At 35.9% G+C, this 24764-nt stretch overlaps 1 protein-coding gene across 20 annotated transcripts in view; it reads right to left on the bottom strand.

Moving 5' to 3' along the window:
• Positions 1 to 1894: 1894 nt before the first annotated feature.
• The window catches only part of PHF20L1 (PHD finger protein 20 like 1), a 58879-nt gene continuing 36009 nt past the window's right edge, over positions 1895 to 24764 (bottom strand). For 4 of the 20 annotated variants that reach the window (XM_040547264.1, XM_040547265.1, XM_040547263.1 and 1 more), the window contains 10 exons: positions 22913 to 22969; positions 21545 to 21649; positions 17554 to 17718; positions 16949 to 17130; positions 14929 to 15028; positions 13690 to 13776; positions 12595 to 12790; positions 11830 to 12199; positions 9296 to 9461; positions 1900 to 8152 (listed from right to left, as the gene is read on the bottom strand). In XM_040547264.1, coding sequence (XP_040403198.1) covers positions 8010 to 8152; positions 9296 to 9461; positions 11830 to 12199; positions 12595 to 12790; positions 13690 to 13776; positions 14929 to 15028; positions 16949 to 17130; positions 17554 to 17718; positions 21545 to 21649; positions 22913 to 22969 — 1571 coding nt within the window. In that variant the 3' untranslated portion in view covers positions 1900 to 8009. Of the gene's footprint in view, positions 8153 to 9295; positions 9462 to 11829; positions 12200 to 12594; positions 12791 to 13689; positions 13777 to 14928; positions 15029 to 16948; positions 17131 to 17553; positions 17719 to 21544; positions 21650 to 22912; positions 22970 to 23164; positions 23384 to 24764 lie in introns of all 20 variants that reach the window. The other 16 variants (XM_040547253.1, XM_040547252.1, XM_040547257.1 and 13 more) reach the window with 11 other exon arrangements.

The raw sequence follows: 24764 nt of genomic DNA, 5'->3' as shown, positions 1-24764 counted from the left end.
AATTAGCTCATCACTGATGGTAAGCAAAGAAGCAAGCGGAAAATGTCCCTGCAGCCAATATGGCCTTAAAAGTAGTTTGTCTTCAAAATCATTGCTTTAGTGTTGTAAATGAAGGTTTTATTTGTTGTATAAACTATCGAAAAGCAACTCAATCTAGATTATAATTGATTGGGAGAAAGAAAAAACGTCAGCGTGATGACACATTCTGTTGAAATCTCAGACCTGAAGGGAGAAGCAGACCATTTACGCAGTGTTCCTGTTTTGCATTTACTTTCTTAGCAGAAAAATTGCACAGATTTGTGTAAGTGCCACGATTGCATAGCAGACAGCCCAAGGGTAAGTGCTATCTCTATGGGTGTACATAAACATCTATATCCACAGAAAAGTTGCTTTCATACAAATAAAGCTTGAGCCTAAAAAACCTTATATTAATGAAAGAGCTTAAGGAAGCCTCCTGAACATGGCAGCAAGTTGGAAGTAAAAATTTTAAGAACTGTAAGCTTTGTCAGGTTATGCCCATATCATGTATTTCATTTATTTTTAAATAACTGCTTTTCTGTTTTAAATAGGAATCCAATACTGGCCCATCCTCTCCCCCATTTTAAGAAAACCATGCAAAATCATAGACTCATGCTATTCCTTAGCAGCTTAGCTCTCCTTTGTGAGCACAATAAGTTTCGCGTTCAGAACATTTCTTCTCAAGCATGGGACCCTTTCCCAGCTTCTTCACATGATTTTGGCACAGACAGCAATAAGTAGATCTGTGAAGCACTTGTTATCTCTAACTTAATTCTCAAAAGAGGACAAATGTGACAAAACAACAAAATTAAAAGATTAAGAGCATACACATGTTCTTCAGATTGAAAAAATGATGGGGAAGTACCAGAACACTAAAGTTGGCTGAGTCAGAAAAGTAGGCAGAGGACTTCTTAATTTTATTTATTTATTTATTGTTTTATCATTCACCAGTTGGCAAAGTGCCTTTGGTGACAGAAGAACCTAAAGAAACCCACTTAACCAAACCTGAATTTACTTTTACCTCTCCAGAAACAAACCATTCATAGGATAGATGAAATGGCTTTTTTTTTTCTTACATATTCATATGTAAGAAACAAATCTTACATATTTTCTTACGTAGCTAACAGGATACAGCACAACTTTCCACTATATGTCTAACATGACTAACCTTGGCAATAGAAGGTACAAAAATGTTTATTTTAATCTTATAGCATCAGAAACGCAGACTGTTTTGAACCCCCGAGCAGAACTCAGGTGTGCAGTCAGCAGTGGAGCGATGGATGGGTCTGCACGCTTCATAGATTCAGTATCTGGCAAATGCAAACTAATCAATGTGAGAGTAGACATCCTTCGTCACACAAGGACATCGACAAGGTGCTGAATTTCTGGTGTTGGTAGGCCAAAGTTATTTGTGGTCTTTTTGACAATGCAATACTTAACCTTCTTTGAACTGAACGCAAAAGTCTAGGTCAACGAAGTCGGATTTCTCCTTGAATTTTCTTTTTAAGTCCTCCTGCCACCCAAGAAAGCTGTGGAATTCGTTATGTCACCTGAGGGTGGTAGTGGTCTAAAAAGATAGAAATTACTGAAAAATGATGGATTAAACAAACTCATAGAGAAATGATCTGTGAGCAACCAACAAAACTGATAAATCCTCATAAAGATTTTGTTTGAGGAAACATTTGTTTTCTAGAACTGAAAGTTACGTTAAGGGAAAGACCAATTTGTATGTAACCTTTATCGTCAATATATTTCTCTGGATGCTCAACTTTAGGCTTCTGCCTAACATAAGATACTGGATAGCTAGATCTTCGATCTAACTCAGGGCTAGAAAAAAGTCTTTCAGATATTACTCCAAGATCTGAATTTGGCCACATATCTTTTAAATTTAAGAGACCGTTTTGAGATGTTGTCTTCAGTAACAAAGGAAAGATCTTCTGTATTAGATTAACTTTTTTTTTTTTTTTAATATGTTCAAGATCGTAGCAATTTTTGCTATGTGAACAACTAAACTATTTCTGTGTATCAATGACTTGTTTAAATACTGCCTGATTTCATTTATGCCCAAGTCCACAAGACGGTTAGGACAGGAATATTCTCAGCATTGCTTGCTCGTTTCCTACTACAGTACAATCCTGAACAACCATTTATAGACAATATTAAAATACAAGAAATCATTAAAATAAATTGAAGTTATTTTGTAATGACGTCACACAGAGACACAAAACTATAAAAACGCTCTTAGAAGGCAGACATCAGCCCACAAAGAGACACCATCATTGTGAATAAGTTGTTAAAAGACCCTTTCAAGAACCGAGTGCATTGCAAAACTCAACACTTGAAATTGTTAAAACACCAGAGCAGCTCAGGAACAGAAAAGTCTTCTAATTACTTGGTTGCACAGTAAGAGAGCATTTGTTACTGCAAATAATTTATTGGTTACATAATTCAGCTACAGACTAAAATACAACTGAAGATCCCCTAAGGTTTTGAGATGTACACGAATAAAAGAGTATCCATCACTGTATGTAGTTTATTGACTACAGGCTAAACACATGAGTGAAGATTCCCTACTGCTTTAAAACATACGCAAATGCTCACCAACTCACTAAGACTAAAGTCCACTGAATGGAAGCCCAGGCACATAATCTCAACAGACCTTTATTGTATTAGAATGCAGTCAACATTATTGCTATTATAAAAAGACAAATCACAGAAGAAATTACTTTGCGTCGCTCGTAGAAGATGTCATCCTAGTGCACTGCTGCCTCTCTCGGTGTGGTTAGTGACAATACACTGACGCACAGGGCTACAGCTGAACACAGTGGCTCTCGCCAGTTCTACAGAAGAGGAAGCTGCTGTTTGAGCAAACAGCAATTGAACTGGCTTCAGTTACTCAAGGCTGGCTCGTCTACAGCTTACACACAGCCCCATGTGCACGTAAAGGGAAATCCACTCCTGAATAGTTTTTCATGCTAGTTCATTTTCTCCACACGGTCTCCAATTTTTCATTTGGGTTGTTCAGGCTGGTGCAGAATGGCCGCCAAGTGCTCACTCTGCTCTTTGTGCAGGTTATTTTCACAGTCGTTACATGCTCCGTATTTATTTTCCATATATAAACAGATATACACATAGTGTATAATAGTTATTGCTAAAGACAGATCCCTATAACCGGCGCCCAGGACACAACACGGTATAATAAAAATCATTACTGAAGTATTTCCAAAAAATTGTAAAGTGATCACCTATAGCCACATAGTCTCAGTAAAATGGAAGAATAGTAGCAGCTAATTGAATGCAAAGATAGCGATGGATTAGAGCCTCTGATTTTAATAAGCACTGTGAAATTAAGGCTGACAGACTGCAACATTTGTAAGCAGTAGAGAGAAAACACAAGGTTCCAGTCTGTTAAACTGACGTGGCAAAGGTGATTCCCATTCGCAATGAAGGGCATAATTGCAGGACCCCCTTCACACATCAGCACCTCCGGAGAGACGGTAATAAGGCGAGGATCTCAAGATGGATGGGCTGCCCACTTCTTGTTATGAAGCTCCTGGTTGCAGTGCTTCTCATCTCTGATTTTGTGGCTGATTTTAACATCATGCTCTGGTTATCTCAGTGCAGGATCTGTTTTCTGTCTTTTAAAGTCTCAGTGAAAAAAAATATTTGCAGTTTTCCTTCAAATACAGAGGAAAAATATTCTGTTTTGCAAGCATTTTGTAATTTCACAGCAAAGCCCAAGTGACTCCTGTACATGAAAACCTCCATCCTGGCAAGGAGCTGGAGTGTAAGTTTTTTGTTTGGTTGTTTCGTTTTGTTTTTGTAGAATTCATTTGAGCCCAGATAATCTAGAAGCCAGATGGGAGCACAAGGAGATCAACATTTGCACGTGATCAGAAGATGTGTACTAGAGGAAGGCAGCAAAACCATCTGAAGATTTTGTCACGGTACAGACAATCCGACCATACACAGCTTGTAGGACACTTAAGACGTAAGAGAGAAAAGCAGAGGAGACCTTTCCCTAGAATCGCTTCCCCCAGCAGCCAGAAAATAAAAGTGGACAAGATTGAAACCCTCCTGGCATCACAAAACAGGGCAGAGTGCAGAAAACTGAAGAACAAGAGGAGAGTCAGATGCAAGGTGGAAAACAGATAAGGAGCACATGTAGAAACTTAGATATCAGGTGAAGAGATGGGAGGATGTCAGCTCTACAAGAGGACTGCACCCATGGAAGAACAGCTTCAATTCTTCACAAGGCAGCAAAGAAAACCATCAGGAAACCAAAACTCATCTTCTAAATATGATTATGGACTTCTGTGGCTGTAAATTACTCTATACTTGAACAAAGATCTATGCATCTAAGGCCAGAATATCCAAAATATGGGCATTACCTCCCTACAGCTACCCAAGAACAGAGTTAGTAGGAAGTGTCTTCCAACCCATTCTCTGCCCTACAATTTGAAGCAACTCTCATTTTATAACTGAAACATAGGCAACCCCTCATATACGTTATCTGATAACACCACCAATACTGTTTCCTTTATGACTGTAATACTGATGTCCTGCTGCCACCACTGCAACTGAAAACACAAGATTTCTGATGTGGATGGCTATGTTATGGGCACAGGAAGAAGGGTTTGAAGCAACTCATTCCTGATACTCTCCACAAGAAAAAACAGTGTGGATGAAATCCAGACAAAAAGCTAGGCATTTAAAGGCTCCACAAATTTGCCATTTAGCCCTGTGGAATCACAAGAAGTCCAAAGGCATTTCTTTTGTTTATTACTTAAAATCTTGTAAGTTAAAAGAAGGCTGAAAACTTACATTTGTTTTACTTTTCTGAGCACAAGCATCAAAAACTGTCATTACAGCACCACATACTATTATTCCCTCCTTGAAGACAGCCTCCTTTGTCATACAGCACAAGAAACTGCAATTCATATCCAGGTAAGTGATGTTGCTAAGAGACTGTGTATAGATCCCTGGATTATTTATTGAGTAAGCAGGAAGACAGATGGAAAATGATGCCTAGAGAGAAAAAAAAAAGATTCCCTTGATGTCAACTAGAAGACTTACTGGTATCAACCAGATCACATCAGGTTTGACTGGCACACGAGCAAAGCAATCAACTGTAGGCTACACTCTGCAAAACACTTAGACTTTTATGGCACTTGACTTGTAAGTGTTCAAAAAAAAAAACTTCAAAAGCATCCCATACATCTGAGTATTTGAGAAACTGGGGCCAAAACTAACATACATGTGTCACAGACTAACGTCACAATTTGAGAAAGCAAACCAAGACAAGTTTGTGAAGCATTCAGGCAACACACAATGAATGTATCATAACACTGTCCTTAAGGAAACTATCATATTTTTTTACAAGATATGAATGCTTGCAAGATTTTTTCTCTATTTATAACGATTGACTACACAAGAAATGAAGATAAAAAAAATAAATATTAAACAGATTACTTGTTTTTGTAAGCACAGTCGATCCTGAATAAGGTAGGATCCTGAGGGATAAGGTTACGTACTCATGTAAATTTAGAGACTGCTGCAAACACAAGTAGCTACAAGGGCAACTTCAACTCTGACCTCATGACGTCCTTTTCAGAAAATTCCTCCATCCCTGCACTTCCCTTCCTCCCGCCTGGAATCTCTCCGCACACCTCCACCTTCAGTAACATTTACAGTTATATTACATCACACACATGCACACACATTGCATAATATTGCTACAGTGTATGCTGTATAAATTAGCTAAATACACTCCACTTTGAAACAAAGTGATTCACCGGGATTTACACTTCTCTTATATAGTACACACAGTACCACATTCAGGGATATGCAGCAAGTGAATAATATATAAAAGTCTCACATATCAAAAAGCAAGTAGGTCACTCAGCTACTCATATTGGTTTAAGCAGTAATTTAAGCATCCAACTATATAACACAGTACTTTATTTATTAACAGTTGCTATAAAAACGTCAACAGCTCCTCAGCTGCTGCATTCTTTCTGTATTAGGAAGTTGCTGATCATGATGCTATAATTGACTCCATTATCATACAGCTCTGTAATATCTCCTATAAGCTTGACATGGCAAGACTTTTTAAATAGCAACCACTCTGTTAACACAGGCTTACATTTTGTTTTTGACATCAAGAGTGATAACTTACTTCAGACATGACAGACTGACAGGAGATGTCAGGGTAGGTATGTTTTAGCAATGAACCAGCCATGCTACTTTCTCAGTTATGGTTTTATCATGAAAGTTCAATGTGCAGGTTGCAAAGTCTTTCCCAGATAATCCATCTTTGGCACACTTTTCAATTTTATGAATCCTCAAAAGGCAGTCCAAAATTTTTTGATTTTTGATGGTCTGTACATTATTGTAATCACATTTTACACTTGTATGTAGATCAGGAAGAAAAATGGAAAATATAGAGTATGCAGAATAGTTTTAATAAACAGTTTTACATACAGTACCTTACATATAGAACAGTGTGTTTGCAAATTTAAATAATTTTTGAATGTACAGTGGCTTGTACTCTTATCAAAAGGTAAATTCAAGTTTACTGTCTATCGGTTCTAAAATGCATTTATACAGATAACTAGAACTGATAAACAGATGCGAGGCATAAAATGTTCAAGTATCTTAATGTCATCAGTTAAATAGCCTCCTTTTAACAGTCATATTTTACAAATTTCAAAACCTGTACATACATTATTTTCAATTTTAGAAACTGCTTGTTAAAAGGTAACATTTCATGTTAACCACCAGTTCTTATAGTCTATTGTAATAAAACTAGACATGTAGATATAAATGTATATAGTATGTATATATGTACATGTGTATCTATACACATATACATACACATACAAGTATGTATGTAGCACTGGGTACAGCGGCAACTTATAAGCACAGGGAAAGTCCTGGGCTCAAAAACCAGCAAGAGCTAACAGAGCAACTAGGTTGCCTTTGGTTTCATGATGTTTCATTCACTGAAGCTGGAAATTTTTATAAAAAAATGTATAATGTATCTTGTGATATTTATCCTAGTGGTTTAGTATATTCACAGCCACAGACAGTTTTGCTTCTCTTGTCATTCCTCATCCCAGCTGAGGATGGTAAAGTTTTAGAGGGCACAAACCAGAACAGAGCTATCCAGGACAAAAAGGGTACTTTGAACTCTGAATACTGCCATAGAACATTAAAAAAATAAAAATAAAAACAAAAAACCCACCTACATACAATTTGGGGTGGATTGCTGGCACCAAGTAGGACTTTGAAAAAAACCTTCATGTAAGCCATAATAAAAATTTCATCCCAGTGGTTGTAAATATTTTTTGGCACATCTGACCACTATTTACCACTTACGTTTGCAAGGAGCCTAAGGGTGCTGTAATAAGGATTTCTATTTAAAAAAATACTTTAAAAAGGAGACCATGACAAGTAGTTTCTTTCAAAATCAAAGCTAGTATGCTCATTTTCCTGAACATTCACGAGAGAAGGAAATAATCTATAAATTTTCTTGTAGAGAGGATACAGATCTCTCTGTGTCTATCTTTCACTAGCAAGATAAGAGGAATTAACTGAAAATACAGTTCTCAATAACTTTTAGTCAGTTGAATACTGAATTTAGAATTTTCTGTCAAAGGTTTCAAAATAGTAGCACTGTTCTTCGCAGAGTGTTTGTTCAGCTTTCTTGTATGCAGAAGTTTCCTTGTTTTTCACGTTACGATCAAATCAATATTTCTCAGTATGTAATATATTATATTTTGAGGTTTGGACATTGAATATTCAGATTTTCGATACAACAAATTTCTTACTCTAGATTTCCTCTCCTCTCTCTAAAGCTTCAGGCTATTAATGTAATCAGCAAAGAACTATATAAATGCTCAGCTTTTTGCTGTCTTCCTGTCAGTCTTGTGGCTAATAAGAAAATTCACCGTAGAGAACCTATTTTCATTTCTTTATTCTTCCTTTTGTCATACAGAGCAAAGCGTTGCTATTTGCTGTACTTTCCCCATGTCAATTAAGAGCTGTTTAATACGTCGCTTGAGCTGAGGCAATCTTGCCAGAGGATCTGGTGGCTCCAGTTCTCCAGTGAAATCCAGCCAGCTTTCTAAAACTACAGAAGTAAAACGGAGAAGAAATTGGTTAGAATGAGTCTCTGATAAATAATTCTCATAAAAATTAAATTTTTCTTTCATATGTTATCTTTAATAAGAAGGGAAAATATACTGAGGCTGTGATTTCTATTTTACAGAAAAAAATAGGGAAATCACCACTAATTCAGTGTTTCACTCGAACAATCCAAACATATCTTCTAATTTGATTGTTATTATAAAAAGGTGCTTGGGAGCAAATTATACCCTTAGCTGACAACTTACTGTCTACACATGCACAAAAGAAACTTAAAGTTCAAAGCCTTCTAGCTATGACAGATCTGCACCAGGAAATGCAATCCTTAACACAAGGATCAGAGAAATTCTAGGCTCACTTCTGTCACTTTTACAGGTTCCTAGTTGCAAGGTCCAGACTACAGAACAGCTTTCCAGTCTTCAAACAAATGTTTTTGAAAGAATTCTTAAGCTTCTAGAGACAAACAAGGGAAAAGATGAACTCTAATTCTAGAAATACTGCCTAGTATGAGCAGAAATACTGAAAGTAAAACCGCAAATAGGAGTTAGATGACTATTTGTCAAGAGGTAATTAAGGACTCCTATGACTACAAACTCCCCTCATTTCCAAGTTTCTATAACTGGTGAGTAAACTCACGTGCTGTAATATTTACGCCCAAACTACAATCTCATGCATGTTTTCCCATGAAGCCCAGTTTAATGAAACCAATTACGTGGTAATATAGCAAACCAAAGACGAAGGCAGAATGAACACACTTTTCCTGAATACTGTCCAGTACTAGAACAATCAGGTCAAAAGCCCTCCAGTGGCAGAAAATTCCATCAAATTTATGATCCATATCTGAACAAAGACTAGACAAGTTATCGAAGCTTTCTGAAGTCTAATATCACAGACTTGAGCTAAATTGTCAGGGGTCCTAAGCACTTAAGCTACTTTGATGGACAGTAAGAACCTGTGGAAGAGACCTGAAGAACCATGGGTGCAAGCTCTAGTTATAGTTTTAGGTGCTGAAGTTTGAATACAATACTCAAAAAAAAAAAAATCAATCCTCAGCCTCTCATATCACCTTCAACACAGACTATGAAAGAAGCTGTTACTAGTATTAATAAGTATCTGTAAATACAGTTACCATCAACTTCCTTTTCAATCAGGTCCATTCTGCTGGTGACTTCGTTCTGTACATTCTCTATATGGGTAAGGAGATTTAGCTGCCATTGAAGATGCGTGTCCACTTGTTCCTCTGAGCCTTTTCTTTCATTACAAAGAAACACAGTGTTTCCTTCAGCAGAATTCTTCTTCATAGGTGCAACAGAAAGAAAAAAATTGCCATTTAAGAGTGTCTATTTAATTTCTGGTGTTGATTTTGACACTTGAATCACGATACACTATGCTGTCTTAGAACTGTACTTCTGTTTACTTGACAAAAAGCATACTCAACAGCCACGTACCATGACACGTCAATAGACTAAACCAATCAAAATGCAAATTGTATACAAATGAGCACGTATAGCATTGGGGGAATGAGGGGAGGTAAAGTTTACCAGCTCAAGCACTTTGTTTAATGCAGTAAGAAAGACTGCATTTCTGTGCCCTGTTAATACAAATCATGAGTCAATTCATGAAGTGCTGAAATGCATATGTGTACCGTCACCAAAAATACGAAAAACCCTACGATTTGTTTCAAATTTAGCCAGAGAATGAAGGAATACTGCCTAAAATACACTAATACTCAAGATGTCAGAAGTAATTTTTGCATTAGTCATCTGGCCATTCAACTGCAGATTAAAACAGAAGATTGCTTCCTACTACTGCTGCGATCCCCTGTAACTTACCACCACAGGTTCTGGCCAGAATTAAACATGTTTGTGATGGTTACGGGGATAATAACGTCCAGAGTTGTACAACCATTTTATGCAACATACTATCTGAAGATCATCTTTGAAATAATGAATATCTTCACTGCAACTCGAGATGGCATGCAGGCACCTCATCTTCCTGTATCTCATGTTTCAGCTAATGGAAATGACCAAAGTAAGTGCACCAGATTGAACACGTTAACTGAAGTGTTCAGTATCTTTATTAATTAGCAGGATTTGCAGTTTCAATTTTATACCCATTATGACTTCATATCCGATGAAGTTACTTCACTATTGATAATTCTATTTTAGGGATTTAATTTAAGGAAAATTCTGGATACATATGCTCACAAATGTCAGATGTCACAAATGTCACTCATGGCAAATGTCAGAGCAAGGAGTGAATTTTATCATTTTAATACACTGGTTTGATGAAGTGTTCAGTTCATGTTCTTTCCTTGTCACTGACAGATCTTTAGTCACTTCTAAAGCAAAAGTTAACTGTTTCTTTTGAAGACTTAACCCCCCAAAAAAATCAAATAAATTAAACTTAGACCATTCAGCTGGTAGCTTTGTGAGCAAGTCCTGGAGGACAAATATTGTTAATATTCACAATATTCATTAAAGAAGTTATTTACCAAATATAAGTTTTTGAAAGTCATAAAAGCCTCTAAACTCTAACACTTTCCAGATATAATCTTTCACCTCGCAAGATATCAGGTTTGCCTCTTTAGTGCTTTCATTATTCAAATTATGTCACTAATCATTATATAGGACATTTCCAATGTAAATACAAAATGTTCCCTTTATGACAACTTTCAGACTCTCTTGTACACCTGCAAGAGAAGAATGTTGTTTTTCCCTTGTGGGATGAGGGGGAATGGGCTAAAAGTTGTACCAGGGGAGGTTTAGGTTGGATATTAGGAAGAACTTCCTTACCGAAAGGGTTGTTAGGCATTGGAATAGGCTGTCCAGGGAAGTGGTTGAGTCACCATCCCTGGAGGTCTTTAAAAGACGTTTAGACAGAGCTTAGTGATATGGTTTAGTGGAGGACTTGTTAGTGTTAGGTCAGAGGTTGGACTGGGTGATCTTGGAGGTCTCTTCCAACTTAGCCTCATATTAGTCACAGAATCATCTAAAAAAGTTTCAGCCCTTTTCCACAATGTAATAGGTTCAAACACTTAATGCAAAACTAAGAAAGAGATGTTTACTGAATATAATCCTGACTAGAAGTCTGTGAAAAAATTTAATTAGAAGAAATATGAAATATAAGACTCAAAAGAAGTTGCACACAACTTTTAGCTTAGTTAATCTGTAAATCATTATTCACGGAATTCTAGTTAGTATTGATATTAAAAGGATATTGATATTAAAAAAAGAGTAGAGTACAATAAAAAACACTATTACAAACCTCAGTTTAACAACAATTAAAAAACACAAATAGAAAACAGAATTGAGAGAAAAAAAGAAAATTCGCCCTGTTTTCCTCACCTCTCAAAAAACACTGAAGTTCTGTTTCAAGACCCCACATGTTAAGCATAGGATATTTTTTTCCCTTTGAAACATTGGAAAGGAACAAATACAAACAGTTTTAGCATAGGCAATACTTTAACCATATTTTTCATTTCCTTCACCAATCCAAATACATATTATTTACCTGAATTACCTGAAACTATTTCAGTGATCCAACTTTGCTCTTAGTGATTTCTACTGACGTACTTGATAAATGCTTTTATGTACTTGAACTTTATAAGATTGAACATACTCTTCTAATTAAAAAACTTCCCAGATGAAGAATGATACTTACCTGCTCATTCATGCCATCATCTTTAAAAGAATACTGTAAACAGTTTTTATTCTCTGAACAAAATTCCTGGTCTTCGTCAAAACTACTTGTATCTTCATCATCTGAGCTCATAGGGTCAGTGACTGCTTTGCAGTCTTGACCAAAACTCTGTGGTTTTTGGTAACTGTGCTCACTTGTGATGTATGTTTCCTCCATCTTCTGGGGTAAGCTAGGTGTCTCTTTATGGTTTTGACTGTGACACGTCCTTTCAGTCAGATTAACAGCATCTGGCAAAGTCACTATCTTTTTCTCTACCCCAAGAGTTATTTGTTCCTGTTCTTTTCGCATCCCTGAATAAGCCCAGAGATGAAGGTCTGGGTGATGTTTATTTCTACAACAAAGGGGAGAAAAAAAACAAAAACATGTTACATAGAACTACCTCCTACAGCACTGTACTATCAAGCATCCACTTCTGCTAGACCACATCTTTTGATAAGTACCATTATCCAACATGTAAGTGAATATTCCTAGGTTACTTATCAATTCAGGATAAAACTAGAATGCCCCTTTAACACAAAGTCAGCTATTAAAAGACCACCAATAATAGTGGATCTTCTGAGCACCTAACTCCCACTGAAGCTGAGGGTACTCTATATGTTGCACTGAAACTATTTAAAGTATTTGAGAAGATGTTTTTTTAGTATGACAGAATAATGCATGTGGAAACAGCAGTTTCTGTTCCCTGAATATACAAAGATTGAGAATAGACCCTGGACTGATACTTACTTCAATATCCCAATCTTCAGCTGTAGTCCATGCAGTATTTCTGTTACACCATATACATCTGCCAGTAGGTGATGGGTTGACACAATCTTTTTGGCATTAAGATGAGAGTAGTTTTCTTTCAAAAATGATAATCCACACATGTGTCCGTTGTTTAGCCAGTCTTTATCATAAAGATATTTGGCACTCCACCTCTGACCTGAATGTAAGCAATAAACAAATTGAGGACCATCTAAAGCCGCAGTGCAATTGTATTTTTAAAACTAGTGTTATAATTATATGCTCTACTCTCCCCTAAATGCCTAACATCCATGAGAGAATGATTCAGTATCTTGTTATTTTATTGAGATTTTAAAACTTAGTTTTCATGGCTTTAAAGGGAACACATCATTTTGAAAACAAAAGTAAAGCTGGAATCTCATAATCTCTGTAAATGGCATTTGAAATGAAAAATTAAGTTTGCAATTAGAGTACAGGATATAAAAAAAGTTTAGTATTGTCAATCTAACTGCAAAAAGTCAGTTTAAATTGACATTTTAGTTTTCCAGTTTAAGTAAGCTCCGAGAGTTAAAAAGTAACTACAATACTGATAGAAATATTATAGACTGGATTTTATATGGCTATGTCCAAAAGACCTACTTTGTTTTTGAAAAGCCAACAAATATTTTGCTTTAACAATGAATTCAGTATCTATTTTATTAGAAGCTGGGAGAAGGCTTCATGAAAAGCAAACATCTCAAAGCCTTCATGAGAAGTAAACATCTCAAAACTATCTGACAGCAGAGTTCTTACCCTCTCCTTTGAGGGGTCATTCACCAGACACTACTAGACAGGATATCAAAGTAAGCGGGCATTAAGTCTCCCACACTATGGCAACATCTACAGATTTAACCCAACAGGCGTTAACAACTACTAAGCTAATGCTTCTACAGTAACTTAATTATGAAAAAAAGACATACTACTTATTCCAATATTACTGTTTACAATGAGGTACCCAGACAAACAAACTGACTAAGATCGCAATATCTTACACTCAATTTCATATCAGACTATCATCATATACAGAACAAAGAACGGGTTGATGGAAGCCCTTCATACCTTTCAGGAGAATACCCTGTCTATCTCCTTTCTGCCCATTATCCCAATACACTTTAAAATACTGACATTGTGAATGACCTTTTTCTCCTGACATAGAAAGAAAAGAAGTAATGGTTAGGAAGGGAGAGAAGATAAAAATTAGGGACACAGTCTCCGTATAGCAGGGGATAACGAAGTACCTAGTACAGTGCAGGGAAAGAACACAAGACAAATTAGTTGTTTTTAATAAGAAAAGGCTCGACTACTCAAAGAGTACACCACACAAGGAATTATCAGACATGACTTTCTATCGTCATCAAGGTTCAGATTGGGACAAATGGAAGAAGTCACATCTGTCCAGCTCTAATTTCTAAATTTGCTTCTCAAAATGAAGAAAGAAAACTTATTTTATAACTCTACATACAGGCATTAGATTTAACTTCCTAAATTCAGAATGAAAGTAAATTTGGGGTTGTGGTCTCACGGCCCTCTTGAAACATCTAACTGTTAGATAAATCACTAGAAGACATACATGAATTTGTATCAACTGTTGACAAATATTAAAAACTTTCTAAATCATATGGTTTTCCTTCAAATAACCAGTAGGAAAAAGGGGCTTATGGAAACAACCATTTAACACCAACAGCTTTCTAATCAAATATATTCAGTTCATAAGTAAATGGAGTTCTCAATTTTTTTTCTGTTTCAAAATTATCCTAATAATCTTAAATTCAAGATGTGCCGTTTGTACACTATTGTTTAACATAAGTGCTAGGTTTTGGCAAAGACTTTACATATTCAATTCCATCTTTATTTACACTATTCTTGGCAAAGACAGACTATGAAATCACAACTAACATGAAATGACATCCACAGTATATTCCAGTGTAATGTGGTAATAAGTCCTTTTTCTCCAAAAGAATATTTAAATGAACAGATGTGATTCCAAGTATATGGAAAACAGGTCACTGAACAAGGATGTTTAGTTTACAAAGACTTTTTAGAGTATAATGACATTAAAGGCTTGGGGGCATTAAGTTTCAACAACTAAAGTTATGGTAATTTAAATCATGTAGAAGATTTAGCATAGCTGAACAAGACATTACTGACAGGAAAGTAAGTCTCTGCTCAGGGCAAGTCTTTCCCCAAAGAACTGTAACATATAAACACAAAACAGACAGAACTTTAACAATTTAAGCAACATATATCTGCCTAAAAATCCCAAGCAGACAGATGCAGATAAAGGAGGTTTACTCATACCTGGTGGGTCTCTGCAGATATAACAGATGTACTGCTCTGGAATGCTGTCCTCTAACAATCCCATGCATACACTGTGCTGCCAACACAAGCACTCTTCACACTGACATCAGAAAAACAAAAACAAAAACTAAAACTAAGATAAGCAGATTCAAAAATCAGAAGCTCTCTCTTGTATCATCACAACTCAAAGGGCAGTTTAACTTAAATAGCTGACAAGAGTAAAATAATTTTATCTGGGCGATCTGTGTTTGGGTAGGCAAAGACATCAAGCTAAGAAGTAGCTTTAGTTCTGAAAGTTACCTCAACCACAAATTCCAGACTGGAGAAAAAAATGAAGATGCAATATTTAACAGCATTTTATTACAACATTATAACAATTTATCACCTAAATGTTTAGTAGCGAAACATAAGATAGGAGTATAATATTACAGTAAAGTAGAAAGATAATGTAATACATTACAGCATAACAGTGAAAAGTAGAAAACTCTTCAGTTTAATTATTTATATTTACAAAGCATCTCTCCAGTGCGCTAGAAAGATGTGTTTTTAATATCGCACCAATGGAAAATCTAAAAGAAAAAGAAAATGAAGAGAAAATGAAAGAGGAGAAATAAGAGAACAGGAGAGCAAAAGAGAAGTGGTAAGACATGAAGGCCTAGAAACAGTAAACTGGTTGCTCTCAATGAGACAATGCATGAAGAGGAGGTAAGTGATCAACTTTAGGCTGTCATTGGACTTAGAAATGGGCAGGAAACTACCACTTGTAAGTACATTTTCCTCCTTTCTCAGCTCAGTGCTTGCCTATTTTCTAAGTATCTGCTGTTTTACTATTGAAAATCTCTCCTCTGTTTTGACATGCATTTTGAACATCAACATATTCAGAACACTGAAGCTGCCTTTCCTCGTCATACCACTATAGCCACAGTTTCCTCTTCTCTCTCCAAAAATTTCTACATCAGTCCATTTTTTCCATGTTATTATCGTTGCAGAATTCTTCCAACACACCACTGCATTTCAGTGATGCGTTCCCAGGGACAGTTTGTGTACTTGTTTTTCAGATCTTTCTTTCATTTCCAAAAGACTACAAGTCCATTAACAAGGCAGCCAATTCTTGCTTCCTTCAAATCTCAATTAAAAAGGCTCCGTATTTTCAACAGAAACTGTACTACATTGATAGCTGAATACCAACCTGTCTTTTGAGTCCAGAAAGCACAGAAGTTCATCATCTTTTTAAAGTTATTGACAACTGACTTCTTCCTCACTTTTGCTTGCATCTGATCTAATCACACAAATTCCTTGAGACAATGACTTTAAATTATTTGTTACTAGATGAAAGATGCTTCTTTCACTGCAGTACAAATACATAAGCAGCAGCAGCTGCAATCTGTCAGCAGCTGACACCATGTATTCTTCAAATGGCAAATTTTCTCCTATTTTCCCCTATTCCAAATATTATTTAAACTCTTAGCAGCTTCTAAAATGAGCTAGTCATTTCTTGTTTGAGAACTGCTATCTAAAGATGAAACGCGCATCACAGCACAAAGATACTAACAATATTAACATCTGTATGGCAGAGATCTATACCAAGATTCACCAGTCTTGGATAGAGCTGAGGTAAATTTACAGTGAGTAGAGTGGTGTCTACAAATAATATAGTGTGAAGTGCAAGGACCAAACCAGAAGTGCTAGTATAATTGGAATGGTCTATAGACAGAAAACAATCATCTGTGTGTGGAAAAGCATACATTTTTCCAACTTTGTCAACTGTCTATATGCAAAAAGATTACCTTTCCTTACAAACCTGTTCTACTTATCAAATTGTTAGAGGAAACCCATCCCAGACAAAAAATTCTGCATATACTGGAGAGAATCACGTGAAGTGCAGAACACAGAAATATTTTGTTATTATTAGTCACTTCTATTTACAACTCTCTACTTAACTTCAGTCTCCAACACCTTAGAAGGGTATCTTCCCAAGCACAAAATTCACGTTGAAAATATACCCCCTCAATTTCTTTACCTGAATCATAAAGCCATTTTCTTCATCCAGTTCACAAATGCATCTAACAATTTCATTGAGAGCATCATCTTCATCCTGAGACTCTTCAAAGTTAGTTGAATCAAAATCCTGATTGTATTCATCACCACTAAGTAACAAACTCTCTGTAGAGGAATCATCCAGGAACTCAACATCTGAAAGATCTAGTAAAAAAAACAAATGTGAAATTGTGAGTGCAAAAACATGCATTTAAAAAAAAACTACTCTTCTATCAATTAAAAGTCTTAACCTGTATATACCAAAAAAGTCACCCTCAAATGCGCTGCTGGTATTTTATGATTTCTTGATGACCTCTGCAAAATGCCTTTAAATGCCATGTGATTGCATCAGAAGCAGAGTAGCAATCTTTAACTAAAGCAAGCACAATGCAGAACAGCTTGAGGAGTGCAAACATTTTGATTTAAATAGATGAAGCATAAATTAGCCATCATATTTATAGCTACAATCAAAAACTTAAGATGCTTAAAAAAAATCAAAAATTTTATAGCTAAAATCAGTTTATTTATTTATTATGTTTCCTAAGAAACTAAACCTACGAACTGAAAGTTTCTGCTCAGCCAACCTACTTTCTCCACTCAGGTCAACAGACAAGATAGCTCTTGGATACTGGTACGATGTATTCTTCTCTGAGAACATGCTGCGCAAAGTCAAAGAGCTTCCTGAGGACCGCGTTAATGGAGAAGAGCACCTGTCCAAGAACTCAACAGAACTATCTTCATAATCCGAATAATCTGAAAAGTTAACAACAGGATTAGCTGATGTTACAAAAATTTATGACAAATGAAAAAAACATAAGAAAACAACATTATGTTCAGACATAAAGAGCATCAGCACTGAGGTATTAGGATGATAAAACTGAACATGAAATGGCAAATGCTTTTCACGACAGTTTTTCCAGAAATTTCCAGTAAGAACCATAATGAACCATAGTGTATATTTATATATTCTCACTTGCAGACCTCCATCCTGCTCAACCAGAGAGGGGAGCTGGATGAGGCTGTTGGTTGTACGTGTTCGTGTGAACACTCCATGTGCTTGTACCCAGTGGTAATCCATTTTCAGCCTTGCTACCGGTTGGATTTGGGGACAGGGCGCTGCAGCAGCCTTGCCTCTCGCTGGTGGCCAGAAGCAGCATGATCTATTTTTCTCTAACATATAGCCTATTTGCAACAGTCTCAAGGAATGTTGCTTATGTTCTTAATCACAGTGACTGAAGAAAGCAACCAGGTAAGTCCAACGGTAAGTAAGAGTAGCTATCCATCTACTCCTCTTAAAACTTTGAATAGAAATGGTTGTATTTCTGCATCTTCATCATTCTGTAGAAGCACTACTGCTACCACCTGTGTTCTAGCAATGAGTTCCACAATCTGCTGCTCTCCTAAATACTTTCCATTAAACCACTGTTAATATTTTTTCGCTGTCAAAACCACACTATCACATTTCCTTAAGCATTGCGGAGTCAGGAACAGATATGAAAATATGCAGTCTTCTAACCCACTCGTTGATTATGTTGTATTGCTATCAACTTCACTGAAACAAGAGGAAGTTACCTACTTTCCACAGGCTTTATATGAATGAGTGTGACTGAAAAGGCATGTAAGTATTTGCAAAAAGACAATAGAAAATGCTGGGTATACAAAAGAAAACAAAAAAATAAGCAGTCCTGGCTACTTCAGCTATAGGTAGTTATTAAAACATGACAGAATTAATATGCAGTTTTCAATGTGCCATCACTTTCTGTACAGCAGTGTAAGTCATGTGTATACTAAGAGAAAAAAAGTTTTTTTTTTTTTTTTTTAGAAGACCTGCACAATACTCATCTGAAGCATATAATGTGCCCCCACCATCTTCTTCCCCTAAATGCCTCATTTTGACTTGAAAGGAATGGAGCGTGCCTCACACACTTTCATTTCTGCCCATACCATGAAGGTACGGTAAGCTAGTTCTGGAGAAAGAAAATACTGCTTCTTTTGACGGATCATTTTTCAGTGAGCTTTTTCAGGGTCAGACACTAGAGTCAGAACCTGCCAAAGCATTTTTCTTTTCTCTCAGTGAAAAAATCCAGACAGAATGCCTCCGGATTGCTTGAAACAGTTTTTCATGAGATAAATTTGCACAGGAGAAAATGCTGAAGTTCTATTCACACTGCCTTCTGTATCTAGATTTAAGATCGGTTTGTTGGGACACTGGGAGGTACATAGTTTTCTCTTAATATTTACAAACATTGGATATGGCCCCTAAAAGCTGAAACCTAATCACGGTATCTTTGTTAAGCTTCTAAGTATCACGACAAATTAGCCAAAGCAATAACGAGAGAGAAACAAACAAACAAAAACCTTACAATCTCAAGATGGTAAAACAAAAGAACAATACTGGGGACAATGGCTCTGATTTAAATTTGCAAGAGGTACTTTATCTCAATCACTTTGAATCAATAAGGTTTTCAGAAACCACTGCATGTTGGAGCTGTATGGAACCAAAGAAACACACATACCCTCAGACAGTGGGAAGCTGAGGAATATCTCAAGCACAGCCCTTTGCAAAACTGCGAAGTATCACATGCTCACAGGAGCAAAATCAGTCTGACCAACTCCTCAAACATTTTATATTGTATACTACCTTTTTTTCTTCTGTTGATTCAACTTAATTCCAGTATTCAACACCAAAAATGTCAGAGGACTGCTCTGCTTACCTTTCTTTGGAAATACGTGAAACAGAAGTTTCGGGGCAATACTATGCAAGAGTTCTTCAGCTACAGAAAATATATTTGTAGTTTTAAACACAGTTCAGATCTGTATCTTCACTTGGTAGCTGACTATTAAACCAGATGTGTTCCAAAAACCTGTCTAATGCTTCAAGCATTATTTTCCTTACTTTTATGCAAGTTTGCTTTCCAAACACTTTTATACCAACACTCAGTCTGCCATATACTCAAAAGATAGAAGAGCATAAAACATTTTTCTTACTCTTATCAAACTTTATTAAGAGTGCTCCTACGGATATTGACTTATACAAGGTACTGACACATTACTTTTGAGTATCTTCTAAAAATGGAGCCTGTGGAAAGCATTGACTTAATTTGCCATGTTGTAATAGCCACAGATGAAATAGACAGAACTGATAAAGTGTTGGATTTTTTTTCCCCCTTTGACTTTTGCATACCTAGATTTTCCTAGAATCTTTTTGAAAATACTTAGATACTTTTTGAGCATAGGTAAAGGAATTCCCAATAGTATTCAGGTAAAATAAGCAACCAAAGTTTATAGTTGAAAATTATGTTACTCCAATACCAAGATGGTAAAGTATTTGAAGCCTAGATTACTACAGTTCAAGTACTGCATTACAGTACACGTTTTAGATAAACAAAACATTTAATCACTCTAGAGAGTGGTAAAGCATCTTTTTAGTCTGTGGTCAGAAGCTCCTGTTAATGCCTAAGATTCTTCTACATACTTTTGGAGAAAAGTTTATGGAAAAATCCATTTAATAGGTTTTCAGTTTTCACTTTCTCATATTTCAAGAAATTTAAATCAAAGTTTCAACTGATATCTAGCAAAACCCTCTCAAGGTACACAAAAGTAGAGCCAACTGGATAAGCACAGTAAGTCTACATTTTTGAATAAAGATGTTAAAAAAACACAACAAAACAGAGAGAACAGGAGAGAGAAAAACAAGTAGTTTAAGTCCTGAAACACTTTTTGAGACAAACAGGTATAGAACACAAAAAATAAAGTTTAATCTTTGGCTAGAAGACAGAATGAGCCTGCATTTGCCCGTGCAGTTATTTACGTTGTCATAATTCTGCAAACAAGGCTGCACTGAAATGCAAAAGATTTAATAGGAGATGAAAAGAACCAAAGGAGGGAAAGAAAACAGGAATAAAATACAAGAAGGGAAAGAAATGTGATAAAAGAGACAATACTCGTCAGCAGGATCACTTTTTTTTTTTTTAAATAAGAAAAACTGTCCAGTTTTTCCACAAGAATCACACCAAGGACAATTACAGAAGGGATGGTGTCAAAACTTTTAACCTCATGCTTATGGGTGTTTCAAGGAAAACACCCACAGAGGTGTTTTCCTCTCACCCATGAGAGGTTTTCCCTCTCAACCAAGGAGAAAAAAATATGTCTAAAAGATTTGTTTTTTACCACCAAAAAAAATTGTACTTTACAAATGTAGAAACTATTATGGATTCATTATTAAGAACAGACTGCAACAGGCTGAATACTAGAATAACTGCAATGTCCAAACAAGATAAAGACTTTACAGAGCTTCAAATGAAGAGTCTAAAGAGACTAAAAGCAAAAGCATTATAATCTGCATATCCTTTCAAGAATAAAGGTCTATGAAAAGTCTATGCCTATCGCATAGAGACAACAGACCATAAATACAGAAATGAAGTCATAGACTCATGTCGTTTCAACATTAAGGCCAAAATCTATTAATTGAAATTTATAAATTTTATATTTATATTGTTGAGAAACAAATTTTAATATCTTATCCCCAAAATACGCCAAGTGGTTTGGCTCACTTTCAAAAAATGCAGATTGAACTCACCGTGCTGTTTAGATTTCTTCTTTTTTTTCTTCTTCTTTTTCTGTTTTGATTTATGATCTTTCTCCTTTTTCTCTTTTTTGTCCTTTTCCTTTTCTTTCTTCTTACCTGAAGTAAAAATCGAACATTTCAAAACAGCAGTGCCACTCCAAAACACTTGCTTCATTTGGCTTACCATAAACATGACATTTAAATTCAAGCTAGTCCTATCTCCTAGCAAGATTCACAATTCAATTAATTTCTTGATATGCTGGGTGTGTCTCTTGTCGCTGATGGTAGAACAGTTCAAATAACACAGTCTCTCTCAACAATTTTAAGTATTTCCACATCAGATACCAGAGCAGAAGAAGGTACAACAAAGCACATGAAATAGGTGATGTTATTTAAACAGTCTATAACAGCTATTTAACTTACGGTTTACGACAAAAAGGTTTGGGCATGAGAGAAAGCTTTCAGAAGTGCAAGATTCCAAACAAAAAGATAATGTCATCTTAAATTACTTTCTATAAGGGTGAAACACGTTTAAAGGAAATTTCAGTGTCACAAAACTCAGAACTGCTGATGCTGTCAGCACTTTCTGTTGCACAGAGGCACCCTCATAGAAAACTGATTCTGACTGAAATTTATGGTATGTTTTTTACGCTGAAGTTCACTCACAAGCACTGTTGACATATGCATGAAGATAACTACTTCGTTTTAGAAAAATTCTATCTATCCTATTAATTATCCCCAGAGAAAAGGTATCCCACAGCACTGTCACGCCATAATTGTTTTATAAGCAACCAGCAGCAAGGTAAGTAATGAGGAAATTGACTTGTTATGGAAAACGTAAGATTTAAATCAGTGTTTAAGGATTACTTCCTAAACATATATTGAGTCTTATCTTCTTGTGGAGTACAAAAGCACAGTTTTTCCCCACCTGGAAAACCCAAGGCAAATTCACATGCGAATTCTTGTCTGTCTATAACCACAATTTTTTTAAACCAGGGAAAACAAAAGTCCCTTTCCTTCTGATTTTCTTTCAAGAATTAACAAATGTTTTGTTAGTAACACTTATATTTTTTTTCCCTCTTCTCAGCAGTCAATACAAGGAAATAAATGCAGTATCGCTAATTCAACTGAAAAAAAAAGTTTTGGCTTGGGCCTCCCACAGGTACTATCCAAATCCTTGTTACAGGAACTTTAATTTTCCTCTTTTACAGTTATACCTTTACTATAAACTTGTCATATATATATAAATGGCTTTTAAGATCTAAACAAAAGAAATTAAGCTGGGCCCTAGAAATGTTTTACACTGTTACACTTATATTTCAGAGACATAAAGCTAAGACTTTTCCTTCCTTCATAAAAATATTACTGCTCTGTACATACCATATGTTGTGGAACTCTTCTCTTCCAGTTTTCCTTTTCTTTCTATTCTCACCGCACCTGCAAGTTTAAGAAGAACATGAGACATTAGTGCGATGTCTGGCTGATGACCCACTTTCTTATAAAAGTCATTAGACTGTAAACAGCTCTATTGGTATAAAATAAGAAACATATAAGCAATACAATGTTTTTAATGTCACTTTACAGTTACTTTTAGTCTCTAAAGCACTGGAAACAAAAAGCATTGTAGTTTACCAACTTCTGAATGCTTGTCCTTCTCAATCACGTTCTTTAATATTTTCTCCTTCAGACTCTCAAAACATTTCTCCTTTATGGGCACAGAGTACTGTATCTCTGTCCCTTCAGAGCTCACTGATGTGGAAGACCTCTTTTTTTTACTACTCCCTTTGGGTAACTTTAGACTACTGGTTAAAGGCATTTCCAGATGTAAGGCATGTACATGGGACGAGGGTGCTGAAAACAAGAAGACAGATTTACTAGGCATTCGGTAAGGATTGCAGCCAGATCACTGGCTGGGTCAGATCACTGAAACATCATGTATTGGTAATAATATCATCACACTAAACACGTAATTACTGCATATGAATGCCTAGACCATAGTCTTATATACAAGACGATACATGCCACAGGTTTCTTTGTCTACTTTGACACTTGCATTCACTTTTGAACTATTTTCATTGCTTAAAACACACTTTTGCTGCTATTTTTAAGCCTTTTTGTTTCCTTTCATTCCATTGTAATAGAAACCCATGTCAACACTAAGGGTGAAAGTGCTAATATTGTCAACATTATTTAAGTTACTGGTCCATCATGTGAACAGAGAATCTATGTTCTCAAACATTTTTAGCACTATGCATTTACACTTTGGTTTAATACATTTTTCATTGACTCTAGTAATATTTCAATTATTTAGTCTTTCATGCTTTTGATACATATTTGAATTACATGCAAATTACTATGCTGGAAATCAGAATCATATAATGACAATTCTTATTGCAAGGTTTACTGATTAGTGCAAGATATTTAGGTGGCAGTTTCTTTACCTCTGTAGATGCAAATGAGGAAATAAACTTAGTAAAATAAAGCTCTATAATTAGAATTTCATTGCTGATATTTATAATCCAATAGGACAATGTAATTTTCAAATAAATCTAAAACAAATGTTAGTTGTAAAGAACATGACTGATATTGCAAAAACCTCTGTATTACTGTGTTCATCAATATTGTGAGAGTGTTAAATCTCATCTAACCATAATTAGGAAAGCCTAATCTTCATCAGGACACTGAGAATATTTGAGGACAATGCTGTACAAAAACACAGCTCTCCAAAGTCTTAAGGGGCTTAATCTCCCTCCTCCCCCCCCAAAAAAAAAAATCCCGAAGGAGACATGCTAGTAGTCAGGGTGTTAAGCCAGGTGAAGTACAAAGCTGATCTGATAGGTTCTCTGAGTTTTCTGCACTGCCTTTTTTTTTTTTTAAAAAAAAACAATATTCAGTAAAAAAAAAGCATTTAAACAAACATTGTTAAAAATAACTTAGTAAATTCATCAGTTATAATTCTGTGGGAAAAGGTAGTTAACAGCTTGGTGGTGGCTCCAAAAAGCTGCTTTCCAGATCTGGACAAACAAACCCAATTGGTCTTACACTTCACATGAAACTTACTCCAGCTCCTATGCAGCCTCCCCAGGAAAACAGTCAAAATTCCATAGAGTGAGAAAGTTGCAGGAGGAGAAAAAGCAATAGCAAGCAAAATCAGACCACACAGCATTTTTAAATGCCAGACGTTGCCAGCTGTAAGAGGCAAGACTTCACTATGCTATGCAATCTAGCAAGC

This window comes from Cygnus olor, chromosome 2, assembly GCF_009769625.2.
Source record: "Cygnus olor isolate bCygOlo1 chromosome 2, bCygOlo1.pri.v2, whole genome shotgun sequence".
NCBI classification, from domain to species: domain Eukaryota; kingdom Metazoa; phylum Chordata; class Aves; order Anseriformes; family Anatidae; genus Cygnus; species Cygnus olor.
Note: the sequence above shows the minus strand (reverse complement) of the source record. Positions and strands in the feature narration are given on the sequence as shown.